At 37.8% G+C, this 22,167-nt stretch overlaps 1 protein-coding gene across 1 annotated transcript; it reads right to left on the reverse strand.

Moving 5' to 3' along the window:
* Nucleotides 1-6,609: 6,609 nt before the first annotated feature.
* LOC136288088 (programmed cell death 1 ligand 2-like) lies at nucleotides 6,610-21,840 on the reverse strand. Its single transcript, XM_066180853.1, is given in 8 exon segments — nucleotides 6,610-7,416; nucleotides 9,491-9,532; nucleotides 10,315-10,455; nucleotides 11,785-12,066; nucleotides 13,146-13,425; nucleotides 13,428-13,518; nucleotides 14,807-14,873; nucleotides 21,804-21,840. Coding segments are annotated over 8 exon segments (1,023 nt in total). The 3' UTR covers nucleotides 6,610-7,333.
* Between the last annotated feature and the right edge of the window lie 327 nt (nucleotides 21,841-22,167).

Raw genomic sequence — 22,167 nt, forward strand, 5'->3', positions numbered from 1 at the left:
TACATGCTTTCTAAACTCCTCAGAGGAGTCTTGGTGTGCTGGATCCAATCCTAGCCCGAGATTTGGTCAACAGCTTATTACTTTATATTATACTTACTTCTTTACATTTATATTTATTCCTTTATGACTAAAGGATTACATAGGTGTACTTGAGCCTTTATATGACTTTGTCCTGATTAAGGATGGCAAACCAAATATATTTATATAAATAAATTATTTCTTCAGATTGATGGTAATGATATTGATGGTAATGATTAGACTGAAAGATCTTAATCAGAATTACTTGCTACACAATATAGATAGCTGTAAGTACTTATATGGTGCACTATTTACTGAGGCAATATTGAATCAGGTGTATTAAAGTTAGCAAAATAATAATTAGTAGATACTGATGTTCTCCATTTACACCAATGGCAGTGTGTCCTGGGTTGTAGTATAGGATGCACACAAAGTATTCTATCACCATCTTCATGAACTGTTGAATCCAGGTGGGGCAGTGTTTTCCCAGACCCCCTCCCTCTGGGCCATTATCTTCTGTTAATGGCACATCAGATGCCTTGCCCATGACTCATAGATAACTCCCTCCAGAAGCTATCTCTGTTTAATGGGCCATCAAGGACCCCCTGCATGACCCATCATCCCATTGTAAGATGCTCCGCCCAGGGGGAGGAACCAAGCATTCTCACCTGGATATAATCTGGGGTTTGGGACAGTACAGAGGGCACTTACCCACTGGATTCCCAGAGGACCCGAGCTACCAGACCTTTCTACAGGATCACTGCTTCAGGAAGACCACCTCATCTGGACTGCTTCCATCACTCTGCTCAGGTTGTATTCTGACTCTGTCAGTGGTCTTTTGTATTATTGCATCTATTTTATTTTACTTTCTTTCCTTTCTTCCTATTAAATTGTATCTCTGACTTAAAGCCTCTCATTTGTTTTGCTTTCAAACCACTACACAATGGACACATGTCTTGCTTAGGCACGCGGACTAACCCTGAGGGCTGTGATTATTCAAGGGAGGAATATACGTATGCACTCTGAGAAGGAATATGTTAGAAGATCTTAACCATTACAAAGTGGGACTGGAGTTTTATAGGGTAAAGTGATTATAGAGTCAAAGGTCTCTAGGCCAGCCATGTCAAGTCAGCAGGTTTAGATGAGTTACCAGTAATATTACTGATTCCTTTATGGGGAACCTTGTATCACCATAGCCAGTTTGCCAGGAAACATTGTTTTTACTCAGAATGTTTTAAGTTCAGAATTGATGAGTCAGGCTATTCAGCAATCTGCAATACCAAAAGCAGTGTATGCCCTCTCTGCCATCCGTCACTGATGGCTTTTTCAAATAGGGTATTCAAGCTGGCTTACCCCCACTCTAGGGAGAGAATTCTGCTGCAGTACCTGAGGCATATCAATTAATGGATGAAGCTAGAACATGCAGATCAACAAAAGATGCATGACTTCTATCAAGACCCAGCACACAGCAGATTCGTAGATGATGACCTTTGACTGGAGAGGATCCTTGGCCTTTTCGGCATGGTACTGGGATCCTGTCTGTCTAATTGATTTTAGTAATCACTTCCTACCATTCTTCACAGCTTTCCATAATTGAGTCAAGAAACTTTTAGCTTCTGCCTGTGAGCAATTATCTTGTCAGGCCAAATTCACAACTAAATCTCAGTGTTTTAGACAATGACCTGGAAGCACTAGGAGTGTTACATTATCCCAGTGCACAGTTCGGCTTCCAGAATAATGGTGTCTGCAGTATTAGAGACTGGATAGGTCGGCAGTGACTAATAGAGCAGGGTTGACTTGTGCCCTGAACTGGCTTCCACAGCATGTCTTGTTCTAGTCTGCCTCGGCTGAAGCAAGAAAATGCTTCCCTGCCTTGGACTTTTTCCACCCTTGTCTCTGCAGTCTGGGGTACAATTGTACAACTCAGCATTGTGGAAATCCTGGGAGTACCCAACCCAAGCAACTTCCTCCCAGTGGAGGTTCTGGGAGAACACGGGGTCTAACTTTCTGTCCTCTTGCAGCAATTGTCATAAGCATTTTTAGTTTGGAAAACTGAACAGTTTGTAGAAATTAAGTTTGATACTTTCTATAAAGGACCAAACAGTGCTTCATACACTATGACATAGTGGCAATTAAAACAACAGAGTGAGTAGTACCTTCTGAAGTTTAATTGTTAAACCTATGTTAAGAGAAGAATGTATGGGACAGTAGAAATTGTTCCAAGTTGCAACATAGACTGATCTTCATCCATCTCTGTGAAATTTCATTTAACCAAACTTCACAGATGGGAATTCACCAGATTATTCATCTCTTAGGTTTGATGAATTAGATTCTGTGTCTGGTTTTGAGCATTTAACTAGTGCAGAAGCAGGCTCTAACCTCTGACATCTCCCCCAGGTCTGACATCTTAGCAAGATCTCCCCTCTGTGACTTGCATTTTACTTCACAACTCTTTAGGACTGTAAAGTACATGCATGGCAAGCATAGAGAGAATCAAAGACTTTGCATGAAAGTCTGAATATAGTGCTTCTGCTCAATAGATTTTGAGCTGTCTTGCTCTCTCAGTTTTCTTAGCAGTCTGAGTCAGATCTGTGCACCAGGACTGCAATATTTTGGGGATGTACTGAAATGTCACTCAGCAGTTATAGCTTCTTACATGAACTGGGAAATTCTTTGAGCTCACAGTGCTTCATCTGACTTCATTATTTTCACAAACATTCTGCGTCCGTCTTGAAAAGAAATTGTTGACCTTCTCCTGTTCCCTATTCTCACCAGCAGCTTCTCCTTTCTCAGTGATTTTCTCAAGTTTATACATCTATTCACTGATAGAATAGAATTCACTCAACAATTCACTGATACCTAGCCTCAGTTTTGCCAGGTTTGCATAGTTAAGACTGACAATTATCTATTTTACTTCTGTAAAGTGTATATCCATTGTATCACCTGAAAAAAAGTTGATTTCATACACAAGTATGTTGTCCAGTAGCACAGAAATCCTCTTGCTAGCAATGTTGTGATTAGAACCCCAAATTTCTGGCTAGATAGATTCCCCACCTTATTAGTGAAAGCCCCACCTTCACCAGCTGAGACTCAGGTAATCGTCTCACCCTACTGCTTGAAAAACACATGCGGTAAGGAATGAGTTTAAACACACTCTGCAAATTTCTACTGCATTATTCCTTATTCTAACACAGACTTTGCGTGAAAGATGTTTCACTTCTCACTTGGAAAAGCCCAGTAAGGAAATACACTTGTGAGTAAATAAACATTAGCTGCTAAAAAAACACAGTGAAAATAAAACCAAAAGGGAATTCAGTAGTTCTTTAAAGTCACCTTTTAACAATGTTTGCACAGTACACTTACCTGTTTCAGTTACTTTTTACCATATGGCTGCATATTGAGTTTGAATAAAATATTACCAAGCACTGGCTATAAAAAAGTATGCTGGAGCAATAAAATAAAAGAGCACACTTGGCCATATGGTGAGGAGAACCAGGATATCTTGTTGAACCAGATTGTAGTCATTGATATGGGGCTATACTTTCAGGCCACATGTTCATCAGAGTAGAAGAAAAGCTCGATAATTATAAGGGATATGGAAGTTAATTTGAGCAACAAGTTTACAGTCAAAGGTCATTTTGGGTTAGAAGGGACTTCTGAGGTCACTTAGTTGATCCCTATCCCCACAGTAAGAAAAGACAAGCTTGAAGCTAGGCTTACTCCTGTAACAGTGACCCTTTACTGTATAGAGGTGGTTTGTAAAACCTTTCCCCGTAACTATTTTGTGGGGTAGGTTTTGGTGGCAAACAGTATGGTTCTGTCAGATGAAAGAAGAAATTCTGTAAGAAAAGATGACTGCAGTATTTCTTAGGAAAAAATAGGGGTTTCTTGACATCCAAAATTCTAAAAGGCATTTCCAATTGCACCCATAGTCAGAATCAGCTGGTGGTTTTCTAGTATGCAGACTTAAATCTTGCAAGGCATTTCAACTGGGTGTTAGAAATATCTCTTCCGCTTCAGTCTTTTTCCAGAGATAGTAACCTTCTTGATGTTAACTGTGGCTTTCAGACATGTCTATGGTAACGGGAATCAAGAAAATGGTATGAGCTTAGGCTGCTGCCAGTATGAAAGTGAACTTGGTACAAACAGCTAATCTTATTCTGCTTCATCCTCTTAATCACAGACCAAGCTGCAACTCACAGCTACTGAAAATGTTGCGGTTGTAGAAAAGCTGAAATAAACCCACTGTAAGCCCCTAAAATTTCTGGTTGATAGCAGAGGTAAGGAATGAACAGAAGGACTAGTCACCCAATTTGTCAGTTGCTCCTGTGCTAAAATGGCAAGTATTTCACTCATACATAGTAAAGCAGGTCAGTGGATTGGAAAAGTAGGTTTTCCTTATCCATACCAGAAAAATTAAATACTAAAAACAAACTTTCTCCTCAGCTCGTGAAAAATAGTCATTATTAAAGTTTAGTGAACTATGTTTTAGGTGAGTATAAACCATCAGGTAGATCCTTAGCACATGTTTTCAAACAAACATTTCATCAACTTTAGTTGAATCCATCTTCTTTTCCAGTACACTAAAATGCTATTGCTTATGACATGCACCTAGTTGAGACAAATGTATGGAGATGAATAGAGGCGGTACAGATCAGAAAGGGTAACAGAATCTTCTTATGCAGTGTATCCTCTCTGCCACTCAAAGATGCCTGATGACAATACAAGTAAGTTTTAAAGTCAAACTCTAAAAACACCTAATAGTTTTATGGTCTAACAACATCAGCTCTTGACTCACTGTAACATTCAAAACTATTAGAAAACCAAACAAAAAGACAACAACAGCAACACCACCACCACCAAACAAACAAAAACCCCCAACAACCCAAAGTTTTTTTAAAAACCAACCAACAAACAACAGCAAAACACACACAAAGAGAACACCTCAAACAAACAGAACGCAAACCCTTCAAACATTTTGCAGGCAGTTTATCTCTATGTGAAAACTCACTTCAGCTGTTTGGAGATAACAGCATGTAAAACAATAGGTGAAGCAGAAAGAACGGAGACTCATCACACACATATCATATGCTCAATGATTTACAGTAAAAGACAAGTCTTGCATGAATTCATAGACATATATAGACTGGCCAAGCTGCTGACAAGCTAACTTTCAGATACTCAGATGTGACAGTCGGCTTCATAAGCATCCAGCGAGAGCTGGTAAAAATAGAAAGTCATGAGCCAAAATACATTTCTTGGTATTCTTATAATTATTGCAGTAAACAGTGCTATTGTTCCATACATAATGAAATGGAGTGGATAGGGCATAGGAGTAGAAAACTGAGTCGCCTCAGCCTAAGGATGCCAGGTGAAACCTTTCAGTGTACAATCCAGTAAGAGGGAAAGTAGGCTGGTATTTGCCAGGCCTGTAAAATGAGCAGGAAATGCTACTGACACTTGTTCTTTGCTGCCCACACCAAGGCAGCATTTACTCACCAGTGTAAGATAATAACAGGGTAACTTCCATTTCAGTAAAGAGCAATGGTTATCACCATAATCTAATTGCAAACACTGTGGTGTACTATTTATGTTCATCCACATAAATTCGGTTTTAGTTACTTCCATTTCACTTTCACGAGGAAAAAACAAACAGAACAAGGCAAAATTAACTCTTTCCAGAACCGCAGTGAGTTAGATTTCACCATGGCTGCTAGAAGGGCAAGGGCTCATAGATCCCAGCAGAGTACAAATCTGGAACAGAAAGAAATGCTTTACCTTATGCACTGACCCTTAAATATTGCTAAATGGTACAAGCCAGGGCACTTCCCAAGTTGCTATTCCATATTAAGCTAACCAGTGCTTCAAGGAGCTGCTTCTGATTCTCTGACATCTGCCTGATTTGCCATGTCAGCAAGGACATAGGACATAGCAGGCCTAGAGTGGATTTGTCTCAGCTGAATCCAATGGCTACAAATGGATAATTAAAGGTGCAATACATAGATATTAAATTACAGATGACGTCAGAGAGAGATTAGTTTTTCTCTTCCACAAATAAAATCAATGGCAGTCCTGCTTTTTAAAATCAGCTGTCCTGGTGGAACAAGAGAGGATGAATGCTGATGTTCTGGTCTCAGAGCAGCACTGTAGGTCCACTTTTTTGCTGGAATAAATAGCTGCAAAGTGACACTGGAAAAGCAGTTGCCATCTAAATTCAGAGTAAGTGCTATGAAAAAAACTTTAATCAGTGGAATTCTTCTAAGGTCATGACAGAAGTAGCTTCCATGTGAACATCTTTCTTCAGTCTTGTTACATCTATCTTAGTAGAAAACGCAGGTTACCAAAGCCACTGGTCTTTCAAAACCGTATGACAGACCTTACCCAGTGCCCTGTTTCACTGTCTCATGACTATCTAAGAGGCAAGGTTGTTTCATTTTGGATGTTTTTCCAAATCTGATATTCCAGTGTTAGGAAGTAAAGTAGCTTGGCATGGAAAAGACTCACTTCTTCCTCTGAAAAGGCAAAATAAGTGTTTAAAAATAACCAGTGCAGAAATATGTCTGAGCTTCATTTTCACTTTTGCTTCCAAATTCCTCCCAAAGAAAATTCTGTTGAAGAATCAGTTCAAATTTCAAACTTTTTACTGTCTTGTACCATAGCATCACAGTTCATTTTTTTACCTGACTTACTTGTGAGGTTTTATATAGACATGAAAATTCTGTTATGCAACATAATGTTGATTTTTTTGCTGGTATTGGAATATTTTTTTTGTCTTTCCTTTGATTTAATTTCAACCTCTTATTGCTCTTGTGATATGAAATATCTTCTAGATGTTGCCATGATCATGGGTACTTGTGGTAATATCCTGTTTAATGTGTTAGAAATTTTCGAAGTGGGATATGAACATATAATGATGTTTCCACCTGAAATGTAGTTGACATAAGATATTATTTACAGCTTTTATTCAAATTCCACAAGATGTTTGAATTTGAGCACCCTTCTGAGGCTGGAACAGGTAATACAGGCATTCTTAAACAAAAAAATCCCTTGAGCAACAGTAAATCCCAAAGTAAAGTCAATCAAATGCACTCAGATGACCTCTCCACAGTGGTAAACCACATTTTGTGACAGCATAGTTCTCAGTAACTTCAAGAAGATACGGTATCTGAGGAGGCATAGCTTTCTACCACTGCAGTGCAAATACATCCCCATGTGTTGAACGTTTATCCCAAGGCTAAAGTGCTGTAATTTTCTTTTGAAGTCCCCAAAAATATATTGAAAAAGTGCAAAATATGGCATGTAAGATGAAGAATTTTCACAGACCCATACTCCCACTGTCTCTTGAAGCTGTGACAGTTGACAAGTATAACGCCTCAATCTGAGAGTTAACATCATCACCTTAAAGAAAGAAAATGCAATAGCATTAGTTTAAAAATCTGTAGTGATTTAAGAAAATAAAAAGCCTGATTTTAACAACTGCGTGGTAAAGAGTGAAAGCTCAATCTTCTGGATCATGCTGAAGTTACAGTGGCTCCTAAAGCTTTACATGTCCTTTACAAGAACATCTGCTGCAATCTTTTCTGAGGAAAGAATTATCTTTTATCTGTAGTCCAAATTCTGAATTTTCTATTACAACAAAGCTATTACTCACTTTCAGCCATATAAATGAAATAACAAAACTGAAATCTGTTTAGAAAGCATCCATGGTAATGCTTGTCATACATCTGTGTATGTGATTAAAAGTGTGCAGAACTGGGACTTCAGTGATGAGTTTAAATGCCCTGCATATTCGGTTCTGATACAGCTTGAGCTGCAAGTTAAAATTGGTAACATTAACAATCCTTTTTCCTGTAAGCAGAACTGTTTGGGTCATTTCCAAGGCACTGTGATAAAGTATCTGTGGCTTTTATGCTTCAACTACCTACTACTCATCATGGAAAAAAGGTTCTTTCCAGGGTTTCTTAAAACTGTCCAATGCTGAGAAGTATAAATGTTTGTCATCTGACTTACTGCATGTTGAAAGTAAGACAAAGTTTTTTTATCCTTAAAATGAGAAGTAAAACCACAAAGAGCAGTCTCATCTCCTTCAATTTCTTCATTTCCCTAAGTGGACAGAAGAAGCTACAAAGTGGAAAAAATCTGCAGAAGTAATACAAAAAGCCCAGGGAAGCTAAGCTATGCTCGGACAATATGCACTGGAATTATGTCCAGACATGCACCAATGCTGTCCTCCAGAATGCTGCTTGGCTTGAGCTTGTGTTCTTTAGTGAATGGCATGATGCCACTGAAGTTTCACACTGTCACATGAAAAATAAGAATGAGACTGCAGCAAGGTTTCTGAAGGTGAAAGTGTCTTTCTGAAGGTGTTATTTTAACTGTTGGCAGTGGATCAAACAGTTACAGTTAAGATGCAAACATGACATCCTGAAGGTGATTTGGAAATCGGTGAATTCATCCCCTCTTCATCCAATCTCTAGCTTTCATGCACAATTTTTTTTTTTTTTTTTTTTGAAGCTGGTGACTTCTTCATGTATTTCTTAGCAGTGAGAAACAAAAAAATCTCAAATCTCAAAAAATCCTTTCCTTGGAAAAGCCCTGAGTTGTCTCTGTGTTCACTTGGTTAGCTGCATCACAGTGTTACTTCATTTGTGCTCCTTGGCAGCCTCAGGGCTGACTTGAGTACACTATGTGAGGGTCTGCGTGAACACCAAGGAATTACGGCTGAACCAAGTACTCTGTACATAACACTGGCTACAGCCTCTCTCCTCACAATGCATTAACCTGTCAAACTTTTATCTATAGGTAACAAAGTTGATTTTTCTAAGTAGGTGCTTAAGACTTTTTTTTGTCATATTGTTATATAGTTTTCTATGGTGGTGTCTGTGGTTTGTTTTTTTTCCAGTTCAATTTTAGTATAGAACAAATAGATGCATCCTGACAGGTTTTTTAGGCATTATCTTCCCTCTGAAATGTAAAAATTCCTGGATGTCTAGGCAAGTTAGATTCTCGTAAGACAAGAAGTAGCCTAGGAGATGATATAATATTCCAGATAAATGAAGTATCATTTTATTTGTTGTTAAAACCTGTAGCCTGATCCAATAGCATAACAGACTATTGCCACAAAAAATCTTGATGCTTTCTAAAGCAACCAGCTTTCTGTGAATATCCTTCTCAGCCAAGACTACTAGAACCCCAGTTAGTATACAGAAGTGTGTGCTGAGCTATGTATGAAAGCTATTGGTACCTCAGTGAAAGAGAATCAATATTTATAAATTTTTACAATGCCCAAGAGAAAGTCAAAACTTCAGACACTGCATTTTTAAAAAACTCATGGAAAAAAGAATTTAAACTCAAAACTACACTCCATTTTGATGTAACATTGTTTGGGTTGCAATCTAGATATTTTTTAAGATTTTAGATGTAAGAAAGAAAAATATGTAAGTGTAAATTTAAAAAATTGGCTATGACTTACTGTTCTCATCCTTTGCATTAGGGTTCAGTTTTCTTTGCCTGTCTGTTAAAGTAAATATATACAAATTTAGCTTAAACATTTCTAGATTTGAAAGAAACAATACAATTCAACAAACCTTTACGTTAAACTGAGCTGTAAGCACAGTTAGGTTTATTATTAAATCATATCAAATAAATGAACTTCTCTACGTTCCTTTTCCTTTACAAAACTTGAATAAAATTCTGAAGTCAAAATGTTAAGACTTTTCTTTCATGACTATAAATACATTTGTCAGGTTACTGGAGTCTGTTTATGTGCAGGAAAATACTAGAATAATAGTCTGTTTGCTCTATTACTTTTGCACTACTGCACGGGTGAACAAGGAAAGAAATGCTGTGATAGTCCTGTATCGCACCATTTTAGTTATAGAGTGATAATGGAGTTGAAAAATAAAAATTCTGCATAATACACTGTAGCCACAATGTCTTTGTAGGTATAAAGAAAACACCATTCAAACTGCTTTTACAGTCCTACTTACCCAAAGCAAAGTTTGTTTGTGCTCTGTACAAAACACTAACTGGTCAGTTTTAAAAATGTAGCTTTCCATACACCTTGTCTCACATTGGTAACAAAATGAGGAGAATAAAACCCAACTCAAATTATCCAAGATCCCATTTTATACCCTCTTGTCATCTAGAAATAAATGTGACCAAAGTCATGCAAGTGTGCCTAGAGTTACTAAAAATTCCTAAAGGTTGTTCACAGGCAAAAAAAAAAAAAAAAAAAAAAAAAAAAAAAAAAAAAAAAAAAAAGTGAAAAGTTTCACTATCTGAAGTAAAATGTACCTTTTTTGGGTTGCTCATTCTTGAATGATTTTCTCTTCTGAAGAATTATTAGTACAGAGAGAAGGACAAGTACAGTCACACATATGGGGATGATTAAAGAGATCAGGAATTTTTGTCCACTATGCTGTGTACTCGTTAAAGCTGTCAAAAACATGAAAGGAAAGTAAATGTATAACTTTAAAAACAGGCGTTGTTTATCAGGTTATCAGTTCTGTTTCTCTAAAGTTTTCTCTAACTGAACAAAGGATTTTTAAAATTTATCAACATAGTGATTTACACTCATTTTATGATTAATTTGTTCTGAAATATTACTGTAAAAAGCCTTAAAAAAAAGTCAAATCTCTCATTTGTATGATATTTGAGTCTGGCATCATCCTATTGGCATCTGCCTTTGAAATAGCTGTATATATTGATGAGACCCACTCTCACTCTTCTCCAGACTAAACAAGATCTCCTCATTAGAGAGATGCTCCAGGCGCCTCATCATCCTTGTGGTCATCACTGAACCCTCTGCAGTACCTACTTCTCTCTTGTGTCCTGAGGAGCCCAGAACTGGGCACAACACTCCACATGTGGACTCACTACTGCTGAGTAAAGGGGCAGGATCATCTGCCTTGACCTGCTGGCAATGTTCTTTCTATTGTGCCCCAAGATACCATTAGCTTTCTTGGCTGGCTCATGGAGAGCTTATTGTCTGCCAGGACTCCTAGGTCCTTCTCTGCAGAACCACTACACAGTGGTTCTGCAATGAAGGCAGATTGTGAGGCAATTCCTCCCCAGGTGCAGGACCTTAGACTCAGTTAAACCTCATTAGGTTTCTCTCTGCCCAACCCTCCAGCTAATCAAGGTCCATGGAATGGCAGCAGAGCCTTCAGGTGGGTCAGCCACTCCCCTCAGTTTAGTGTCACCAGCAAACCTGTGGAGAGTGCCTTTGATTCCTTTGTCTGGGTTGTTGATAAAGTGAATAAGCCTGGACCTAGTATTGATCTTTGCGGAATGCCAGTGACAGCAGGCTTCCATCTTGTTTCAGTTCCTCTGATCACAACCTTCTGGACTCTGTCATGTAACCAGTTCTTGATCCTGTTCATCTAACCCACATTTCCTGAGCTTACCCATGAGGATATTATGGGCAGCAATGTCAAAAGCCTTGCTGAAGTCAAGGTAGACAGCTAGGTAAAACAATTAAGAAGGAGACTATCAGGGAAGATACCCATGCAGCTGAAAAAATTCCCACTGTGTTGACGGGAAAGTAGTGAAAGCTAACCTAAAATTAAAATACATAGAAAAAAATACAGACTGGTTCATTGAAGTGGAAGCTAGCTGAGACTTCAAAGCCATAAATAATACTGATTTGTTCCATTTCCCAAGAATCAGTATTACACCAGTTTCTAGAACTGAACTCTGGTGATGGACCATAGTACATGATGTATATATGAACACTGTTGTGTACAAGTTCAAGGTCATACAAACCTGAAGTGGAAATGTGAGCTGAAGTTTCTCCATGCAGTTCTTTATTCCAGAAGACGCAGGTGTAGTTCTCACTCATATTTGGTTTGACTATCAGGATGCTGGTGATATTGTAGAGGCCTTCTGCAGTCAGTGTATAGGTGGTATTTGCAGGTCCACTGAGACTGAAATTCTCATTTTGCCAGAAAACCTCTGCCAGAGGAAATCCTTCTGACTGGCACATAAAAACAAACTTGTCTTCACCTGGTATTCTCACTACTTGAGTGTTTATTCTCTTGTAAGATGCTGCATAAGAAGTTGTTGAGTGAAATTGTTGTACGCAACAATAGTCATTGTTATACTTCACTTTCCCTGCTTCCCTTTAATGCTATGTATTCTCTGGTTATATCTGTGGGACACTTATTTAAAATGATGAAGAGTTTTGTAGAACAATGGAAAATTGATTATCCAATCCTTACCATGCCTACAGCAAAACAACACACTACAGTACTTTATACAGGGCAGCAGTTGACACTAAATTTATAATTTATTAAGACACAGGAGACAAGTGGAATCTTATGGGACTCTTATTTTCACTTTTAGAATATGCCACTTCCAGAAAGGCTGATTTTCATGTTTGTTTGACCATAGCTTATAAACAGTGTAATATTTTCATCATATTAGAACAAAATTGACTTTTCAGAGGAACTAATGTGGGTCTAAAGAAGTTCTATGTCCATTTTCACTTTTGATAAAAATTTTTATTTAAATGTCTGAGTGGAAAACAAATGCTGCCTTGCATCACAGACATGCAATTAGTGGGAAACACCAGAAGTCTTTCAAAGATCTGGTCTTTCATGCTGTTCAGTGACATATACCTCTGTTAATAATGCTCATTTGGCTTCAATGAGCACAGAAAATCACGTCCTTGCTCTGGGAACTGCAGTCACTTGAGGAATCCCCAGCCACTTCGGTAATTGCAGCAGAGTTCATAAGTATATTGAAGCATCTCTGAGAAACTTTTGGGAATGACCAGAGGATGGCCCAGCAAGACAGGGGATCTGATTCCTGCCTTCTCCAAAGGAGAGGAGGGAGGAGGTAACAATGGAGAAGAGGCTGTAGAAAGAAGGTGAAAGGAAGAAGGATGAAAAGAGAACAAATGCTGTCCCTCCCCAGGACCAGGTGCTCCTGGAGGAGCTCAGCTGTTGAACCAAAGGCTAGCCACCACTAAGAGAGCTGCTTTGGTTCATGTGAGGGCTGAGTGCAAAGTCCTGGTCGGACAACTAGCAACAAATTCCTTCAGATTACCCAATCTCTGCAAGCTTGTAGGAATTTAGTAGAGACGTCTCAATGAGTATACAATTACATTTAATTTAATCACTCACCTTTTACTTCCAAAGCAATGTACTTGTAGTCCACACCCTGATAGTCAATGAGACAAAGGTATGATCCTGCGTCTGTCATCTTCACATTGGTGATCTGAAGGATGACTCGTCCCACCTTCAGTTCACTGTGCAGAAGTGATGCTCTTCCTATGTAATCAGGATGTTGGGATGGATGGAGTGCCTTCCCATTGCGGAATGTGTACACCTCTTTTGATTTCAACCAGCCCTGCCTTTCCTGCTCCCAAACAACAGTCAAAAGTCCTATATCTGCTGAGCCATTCCCTGTGCCACAGGGAATTTGCATTCCATGGTCACATTGTTCCCATACTCTGCAGTGTAGAGCTGTTGAGGAACTTCAACTGTAAATAAAGCAATGTGAAGAAAAGAGAACAGTTTCATTCATTTCATCATAATATGTTCTGATTTTCTTTAAACTTAATCAAAACTGTGTTAGATAGGATATAGATAATATACTATATACAGATAGGGGTATTAATATGATTTGACTAAAAGTTTTAAGCATTTTTTGTTCATATTCACACTTACATTTTTACCATATAGCAATTATAGCAAATCATCTATATACTGTATTGATTACGGAATCTGAAAGATGAGAGCAAAATTACCAAGTTTTATGGGTTGCGTTTTTTTCACATTTTATGAGTAACTTAAGGCTAGACCAGTAGTTACACAGGGACCATTTTTATCAAACTATGATATGTTATCTTACATATCCTAAGGTTGTAGTAAAAGCAACAATTAATTGTGGAAATTGTAAAATCTAATTTCATTATCCTTTACAAAAAGAAATACCAGCGTAGTTGCACTGGATAAACATGTATAGTTCAGAATTGCTATGTAGCAATTAGTTTTCACAAACCTGGAACCATGTATCATTTGATCTCATGCATTTTCTCAGATACATGCAGCAGTATTACAGAAAATATATCAAAATAATCGTAGCCATTCACGCAACCTGAAATTATTGTTATGAATGGGCTGCCCTTTTCAAGTGTACTTGATACTGCAGAGTTATTTATAATACATCATTCAGTATACCTTGTTACTACTTCCCATATTGGTAGACAATTCAGGAGCCCTTGGAAGTGATGGTAGTGACATTCCAGAGAGAAGTCCATGCAATTGTTCATGCATTCTTTTTATTGGATGTGTCTCTGAAATACTTACAGGGAAACCTTAGCATTGCTAGGTTCCCCTTGGCAATGTTTGTTTGTTCACTCTAAGACAACTGTAACAAGGGAAAAAATAATGTGAAAAGGTGCCAAGCTCTTTCTGTGTTTTAGCCTGCTTCTGCTACAGGCACGGACAGGGGAACACAAGTGATTATGCTTCATTCCGTCTTACACTGAGATTGTTATACTTCCCAGTGAGCATTGGTTGCTTTGGTCGTCCTCCTCACAGCCATGCCACTGATGCTGGACACGTTAGCTGCCAGTACACAATATGTTAAAGAAGCCTGACTCTGGAAAGTGACGGACACCTGTGCTCAGTCAGTGCCAGTGCCTTCTATAAGATGGAAAGCAGAGGCTCCCAGACATTACTGACCATTCATGCAAGTATTACTGGAGGTGCTGAAGACCACATACTAAAAGCTGCGTTGGTTCTGCTAGTGGAACTGGAAGGCAGTTTCTCTCTTTCCTGAAACCATGGAGAGCTGTGTTTCCAGCAACAGTATTGTGAGGATCTGGAACATTTTCTCAGGTAGATCTGAAATAAAAGTAGGATTGCATTAGAACTTGTAACAACTACCTTCTGCTGAGGCAGATCAGAGCCATGCTAGCCTTTACAATCCATCACAGCTGATAAACAGCAAAACCAGAAACAAACACTAGGCTACCAGCAGAAACAAGGAAAGTCCTTATTAGTGCAACTTATGCACACACAAAGAATATGAAACAATGGCAATGAAACTGTGGCAAATAAAGAGAACTAAAACATTTCCACAATTTCAGTCATGACATTTTCAGGATCTGTAGCTTTCAGGCAGTTTTAAATAGTCTGACAGGGAAATGCTTTTTTATTTTTTACTACCCACAAATAATAATCAATTGCAATTGACTCCTCCCATGCTGGAATGATTCGTGAACAAACACAAGCAGATTTTTTAACTGTCTGCACTAACACCTGATCTAGTTTACAAGATTTTTAGCCCTGCTTTAGTTTCAACTCTGCTTTGCATGGGGTATTTAGCAGTTTCTTATTGCCTCAAACCTAAAGACCAGGAAATACCTGGAACACATTGTTTCTGTTGAGGCAGTGGAAGTCTCAGCATGGGTAAATTGAAGTTTGCTCCAGAAAGGGTTAGAAGGAAGACTTACTGCTGCTATTCTTTCACTTTACATATGGCAATGTCTGACGTGTACAAATCACCTTGTAGTTTGCCTGACAGCAAACCGACAGCCCTGGAATAATGCAAAAGGAGAAAGTACAGTTTTAGAGTGAGTGTTCCAGTAGCAAACAAACTATCACGTATTTTTTCATACTAATGTATACACATCAACAGAACTAAAAAGAGAAAAAAAAAACAACAAAGAAATGACAGGGGCAAAATTTATAACAAAACTAATGAGAGAAAACAGAAGAATTACTTTGAATAAAGCTTGCTAACATGCAGTATAATCTGAAAAAAATATTGAATAATATCCCGAAATAAGCTACAAGGAAGTAAAGGAGAAAGTAAAGAAAGAAAAATTTAGACTTCCCCTAGAGCTAGACTTACGGGAGAAGGGGTTTCATTTTGCGTCCCAATTCTTTTGTGGGCTCAGCTTGAAACATTCTGGTTCCAATTTTCTCAGGTGCTGCATTTCTCTCATTGCTTCTGCCCTTGAGCTTTCAGTGTCTTGCAAAGCGAGGCTCAAGCTTTAGCAAATTAGCAGCCAAAATTATGGAACTTCTGGAAATTTAGACCCTTAATCATATGATGTCGCACATAAAAGTTTAAATGCAAACTACTGTAACCAGACTTATTACATGTAAATGAAAGCGAGTTAGCTTTATCAGAGGACTAAGTCCATCACTACTTAAGGTGTGATGAATCATACTTACTATGGCTGTGTGAGAAAGAAGCTAATAAACATTATCAGTATCTCTATTTTCCAGATGCAGAACTAAAGACTGTTACTATTTGCCATCCTCAGTCTCCTGCTATGCTCACTTCTCCACACAGCTTACCTTGAAGAAGATGGACGTAAGGGGAAGAACTGAATGAAGAATGGAACAATAATTCACATCGATATTTAGGTCCTTGGATTAACCTTATGTGAGACATTTTAGGTATTCTGCTCTCTATTTACACTTCAGAGTACATTGAGAATGCAGAGCATGTTTATTTTATACTAGAGGGGATAGGATTTTTAAAAATATATATTTTACTGATAGTAAAAATAAGAAGATACACAATCAAAGCCCTGCAGATAATTATAATTATTAAATATCAAGTAAATCTTGCCTGACCAGAGGAATTACTTTTAGAAAAGCATTACATGTGATATAACTACACAAAAGAATCCAAATATGAGAACATTTTAACTTGTGATACTGAAAGCAGTCATAGAATGCTTGCGGAAATCAGGAAGGATCTGTATTAGAAAGATCAAAGATCTGTTAGCATAGATGTGTATTAGAAAGATCAAGGATTTGTCAGCAAGGATCTATATTAGAAGGCATCCTTCTTTATTTCCATAATCTCAGTAGCAGACATCAAGTTGTGCAATCTCAGTGTAATCTACCCGTGCAACTTCATCATATGGCTCTGACATACTTCCATAGAGAAGCTTGCACCAGCATCTGGAAGGTGCTTTCTTCTGAACTTGCACTACTAACCATTTATGATCTTACAGAATAGCCCTCATGTTCTCCCTGCTTTTCATAAAATATGTGTCATGCCCTGCTCTTCAGTAGTCCTTTTACACAACTATTCTAATTTATCCTAAGCCTATGCACAGCACTGTGTCTTGTTTTTCTGTTAAGCAAAAGGCCATGTCTAAAATATATTCATCAAATGCCTGTTGAAAATTCACAGGGATAGAAGAAGGAACTCTGTGCCATAAAACTCAGCACGTAATGCTTCTTGCAGCAAAGTGAGGAATTGAAAATACATGTCTGAGAACAGTAAGAAGTAGCATGACATTTCAAGAGCAATTTGGATTCAGTCAGTAAATTGATTTCCCAGACCAAACTGCAGAAGAAAAAGCAAGTTATCACACACTGCTCTGTGATTATGAGAGTTAAGTTGAAAAAAACTTGGATAATTGAGGTGGTGAAAAGCATCCCATCAAACATCTAAAAATCATCATGGGTTTTTTGGAGTTGTAATAGTTTCAATGAAGATGTAGGGCTCAAGACAAAAATTTTGAACAGGACTAATGAAAACAAAAGTATGACTATCATCAGGGAAAATGAGGAATACAATCTTATCTTTTTGTACGGCTTTTTTGATTTACTGAAAATACAAAGATTGTATTTTCAGTAAATACTTGATTTCATTGGCCCACAAGTAACATATTCTGGTAAATTTTTGTAGTGAATGCTGACTGAAAGCCTGATGGCAATGATAATAAATTGCTTAAGTTCCAGTAAAGATCAAAATGATACTAAGTATTGTTTTTCTCCTCTTGATTCATTCAGGTGATCATGCCTGACTTTAGTCCTGGTCCCAGCTCACATATCCAGAGGGTTTATAACACTTGTCTCAAAAAAGGGTAATTTTTGGCCTACTTCACATAAAATCTGAAGTGATTGTCCAAAATCCTTCTTGTAAGGAGTGAGAAGGATATTTCTTGTTGCTTTGGAAAATTTAGACTCAGCATTCCCATTTCAAACTGTACAAGCTCTGTGTTCCATGTGACAATATTATTCCATTTTCAACCTAATGTATAGACTTTTTTCCATTCTACAGACAGAAGTGAAAAGGTGCATGTCTTGACATAGCTGGATGTTATAAGGATTCTCTCAGAAACTGAAGCTAGTGGCAAAATATGAACATCAATCTGCTACATCCTTAAACTGTGGAGCTCTTGAGCAAAAGCTGGGGTATTTCGTTTAAGAATCTGTGCTTTGTATAGACCTCTTTGGTATGTGTTTATTGTTATTTACTGGATCCTATTTTGAGAAAACACTCGTGTGAACCCCGGTGAGTTGGCAACTGAGGTTGGCACCGATCTGGTCATAAGAGTTAGGATTGATTTGGCGTTAGTGACAACTCTCACAATGTTCGTAATGTTAAGTTTACAAGAAGTATTTTAAGCAAAGAGGCATAAAGATCACAGAATATTTTGCAATCTACTCCTTTCTAATAAGGATTGAAACCCACATCTGAGTAATGTAGACTAAATCCTATTCTTTTCATCCATGAAAGATCATAATGCTTTTCTTAAGTAAAAGAAGCACCTTAGTATAAGATCCTCTGGAACTACCTTTCATTAGTACCCTTGCTGTGATTGCTCCTGCACATGGCAGGGAGGTTGGAGAAGATCACCTTTAAAGATCACCTTCCATTCAAATCATTCTGTGGTTCTGTAGTTATATGATTATTCTCAACACACGTTTAACAAAGCATCCTGAACAAAATCCGTGTGTGTACGCTAAACAAAATAACCAGAGGCACAGGGATTCAGGGGCCTTATAGTCTAATAAATAATGAAAAGCCCTTTCCTGGAAACATTGTTTCAGCTATTAAAATATTTGCATTCCAGCAAATGGATGATTTAGAACAGTAAACACATTTAGGATCTACATAATGAATCTTAGCAGAATTAAGCAAGGAAAGTTTTTTAGACCAATAATTTCCACTAAATTACTGGAAAAGCTAACAAGCTTTCAAGCACACTGGCTTTCTTCCAGGTTTAAAGCAGGAGTCAAATCAAGTTCACAATAACCACTCATATTTCATTCTAGAAGATCAAAGTTAAAGGACTAAGGGGTACTTGGTCCTTTTAAAGCTTAATGGCTAGTAGACAAGCTATAGATCCTTCTTTGAATTGTATTTCCCTGCAGAACGAGGTATCCTGCTGACAGCATTTATGATGTGGTTCTTCTTGGTTTTATCAGGTATAACACAGGTATTTTTACAATGTAGAGGGAAGAGGGGACATTGAATTCCACAGCTGGGAGGATAGAAATGTCACCAGGCTGGCCAGTTGGCCCGTGTCCACCTCCACACTAACTGTCCCATGCACTTTAGCAAACAAGGTTTTGCAAGTGGTCTTGCATCCTGAGACATCTTGAACTGGTAGATTTTGTTACGGATTTGAAACACCAATATTGCAATTGATCTATTGTTGGGGAAGATGAATCAGGGAAACCTTATAAATATGATTGCTTAGCAAAAGATTCTGAAAATATGAAACCTATATTCGAAATAGAAATGGAAGCTTACTTCGAGTTGTAGGATACCGAGTCTTAGTTACTATATAACCTGAAAACAATAGCCTAGCCAGCTGAAGGAGAATCCCTTTTTGAGTGAACAATACCTTCCTGCTGGCTAAGAAACCAAAGGTCAATGCAGCAAAACAGAAAAGTCTAAAGAGTAGTTTTTAGAGTTTAAAATACAACATAGTATGGTAATGTAGTAGTTCTCATAGGCTATATGTAGATTCTATAGGATTTTGTGTCTTGTATTGGTTGGTCACTGTAAATTAGAATATTCACCACAAAAGAAGATATAATGCATTGTAAAAAGGACCTCGCTCTCTTACCTCCTCTTCAGTCTGCTCTTACCTTCTCTTTTCTTCACTCTTACCTCTTCCCCCTGCTCTCTTACCCCTGCCAATCTATTCACTCCTACATTCAATGTTTTTGCTCTGCTGCTGACAGACTGCAGCAATACTGAGCTGAGATCAGCTCAGACTATGCTTTCCTAATCCCTCTACTTCTACACTCACTGTCTTATTGTATTGGAAGGCTAGAACCCATACTAAGCATAGGACAGTGCCTTCTGGAAATAATCCAAAGTTACAAACTCATCTTAATCAAAAGCAATCAAACTGTGTTAACAGGCATCTGACTTTGCTCCATTTGACACTCCCTGTGTGAAATGGAGTCTTATGCTTAGAAAAGAGACTATCTTCTCATGCAGCCATGTACACAGCAAAAGATTATATGGTCCCAGTCACAGTTTGTTTTGTCTTTTCTGTTACTGAAACTCTGCTGCCTTCTGTGCATTTTGCAAAGGAAGCAAGCTTTTTTCAACAGCTTTTAACACCCTAATCTGTGCAGAAAGACACAACTTTTTGTCATCTTCATGAAATGGCTAAACCAATTTTACTTTCAGTGAAGGATCCAGTTTCTAAAAAAGAAACAAACCAAAAAAAATTTTAAGAAAACTTTTAAAATCCTAAGTCAGAAAATTAACAACAGAATAAACAAAAACCAAGCATTCTTTAGATCCTCATGCAAACTATAACTGTTCTATATCTCACCATCAGAAAGAAGGTACTTTGTTTCTATTTCAGGAATTTCATAAAAAATCCCAACCATGCATATTTAAATTTGTTCGAATGCCATTTCTCCAGCCTGTCTCAGTATATTCTTTGGACGTAATCTCTTCTTCTCATTCTCTTAAACCTACCTTATTCAAATATCATCTTACTTGCTGTTTTTCCTGTATCTTTTGCAAACTTGTTGTAGTCCCTTGTTGTCCACCTCACCACACAGGCAATTTATTGTTGGGACCATTCCTTTGTTCCTGATGTTTACCTGTGACAGCCTATTTGCATTTCAGTCTGCTCTCCACCTCACTTCAACTTTCAGGTGAAGACATATAATTTCTCACTTCCTCCTTTGCTCACACTATCTGTGAATTCTCACTTTCCTTGCATTGTATAACTGTCACCTGTTGAATATTTTCCACTGTCCGTTTTTTGTTCCATGAGAAATACAATCATTCTAACATGGCTGCAATTTTTTTTCTATAGATCCTAGGATAGAACTGGGATGAAATTTCATTACATTTATAAAGCAGTTGTGTATATCGTAGAACCTTTCAGAGCCTTTCCTTTCAGCTCTTAGCAGCATTACTGAATACAGGCTGACACTCTGGCATGATATACTGTGAATTTTCTTTCATGTCTTCAGCTTCTACAGAAAGAAAGACTTCTCAGAGAGGCACGAGGACTTCTCCTCTTCATAGCCTTTGCTTTTTCTGTGATGCAAAAGGGGAAAGTCTCCAAACTTGCTGTACAATCAAAACAGCCTATTGTCTGCAGGTAGTGTGTTAGTAACAACCAAAAGAAAGTAAACAGAAATATATAGATACAAATATAGAGAGAGTTTTTTTTCTCCATTCAAATCGTCCCTGAAATTCAGGATGAAATATTTATTAAGAGCTACATCCTCATGCATGAGTCTCAACAGCACCATTCTTCTGCTTTTGCCTGTGACAGAAGATAGAGTTGCAAGACAGATTCAGCTTCCAAAAATATCAGGATTAGAAATTATATGGACCTGTGTTTTAGGATACGGAATTTATCTTTCATTCCGAATCAGAATCTGTATCCCAGTAATCATTTGAAGACAAACTTAAAGGAAAGTAAAAGTAAATGTAAGTAATTCTTAAGAAGCTACGAAAAAACCTGCAATTCATCCATCAGTCAGAAATACAGGAAACATAAATTTGTATTTTATCAGCATTATACTCACTTCAGATCTTTTTGCAGGTCATTGCAATCTGATTCATGTAACAGCAAAAATTTTCAAAGCTCTATTCTATTTGCACAATAGCAGAAACTACCCAACTCTTATGACAGTGTATAACATGCAGCAATAGCACAGCTTGTAGGCTGATCTTATTCAGGCTTTATGTCATAAAAAACCTGACTATATTGAAAGGACGTTTCTTAGGATGTTGTTAGCAGTTTCAGTTTCATTCTGAATGTACACTGAGCTCACTCCTCTGCATTGCTGAGAATATGCATGCATCCAAAAAAATTATACAAAGCATTCTGTAAAATCTATGTGCTGAAATTGTGCTTTTGATTATACCCATGATTTTTCAGTGAGTTTA

This window comes from Chamaea fasciata, unplaced genomic scaffold (genome assembly GCF_029207755.1).
Source record: "Chamaea fasciata isolate MVZ Bird 193981 ecotype frontalis unplaced genomic scaffold, bChaFas1.0.hap1 SCAF_4, whole genome shotgun sequence".
Classification (NCBI taxonomy): domain Eukaryota; kingdom Metazoa; phylum Chordata; class Aves; order Passeriformes; family Sylviidae; genus Chamaea; species Chamaea fasciata.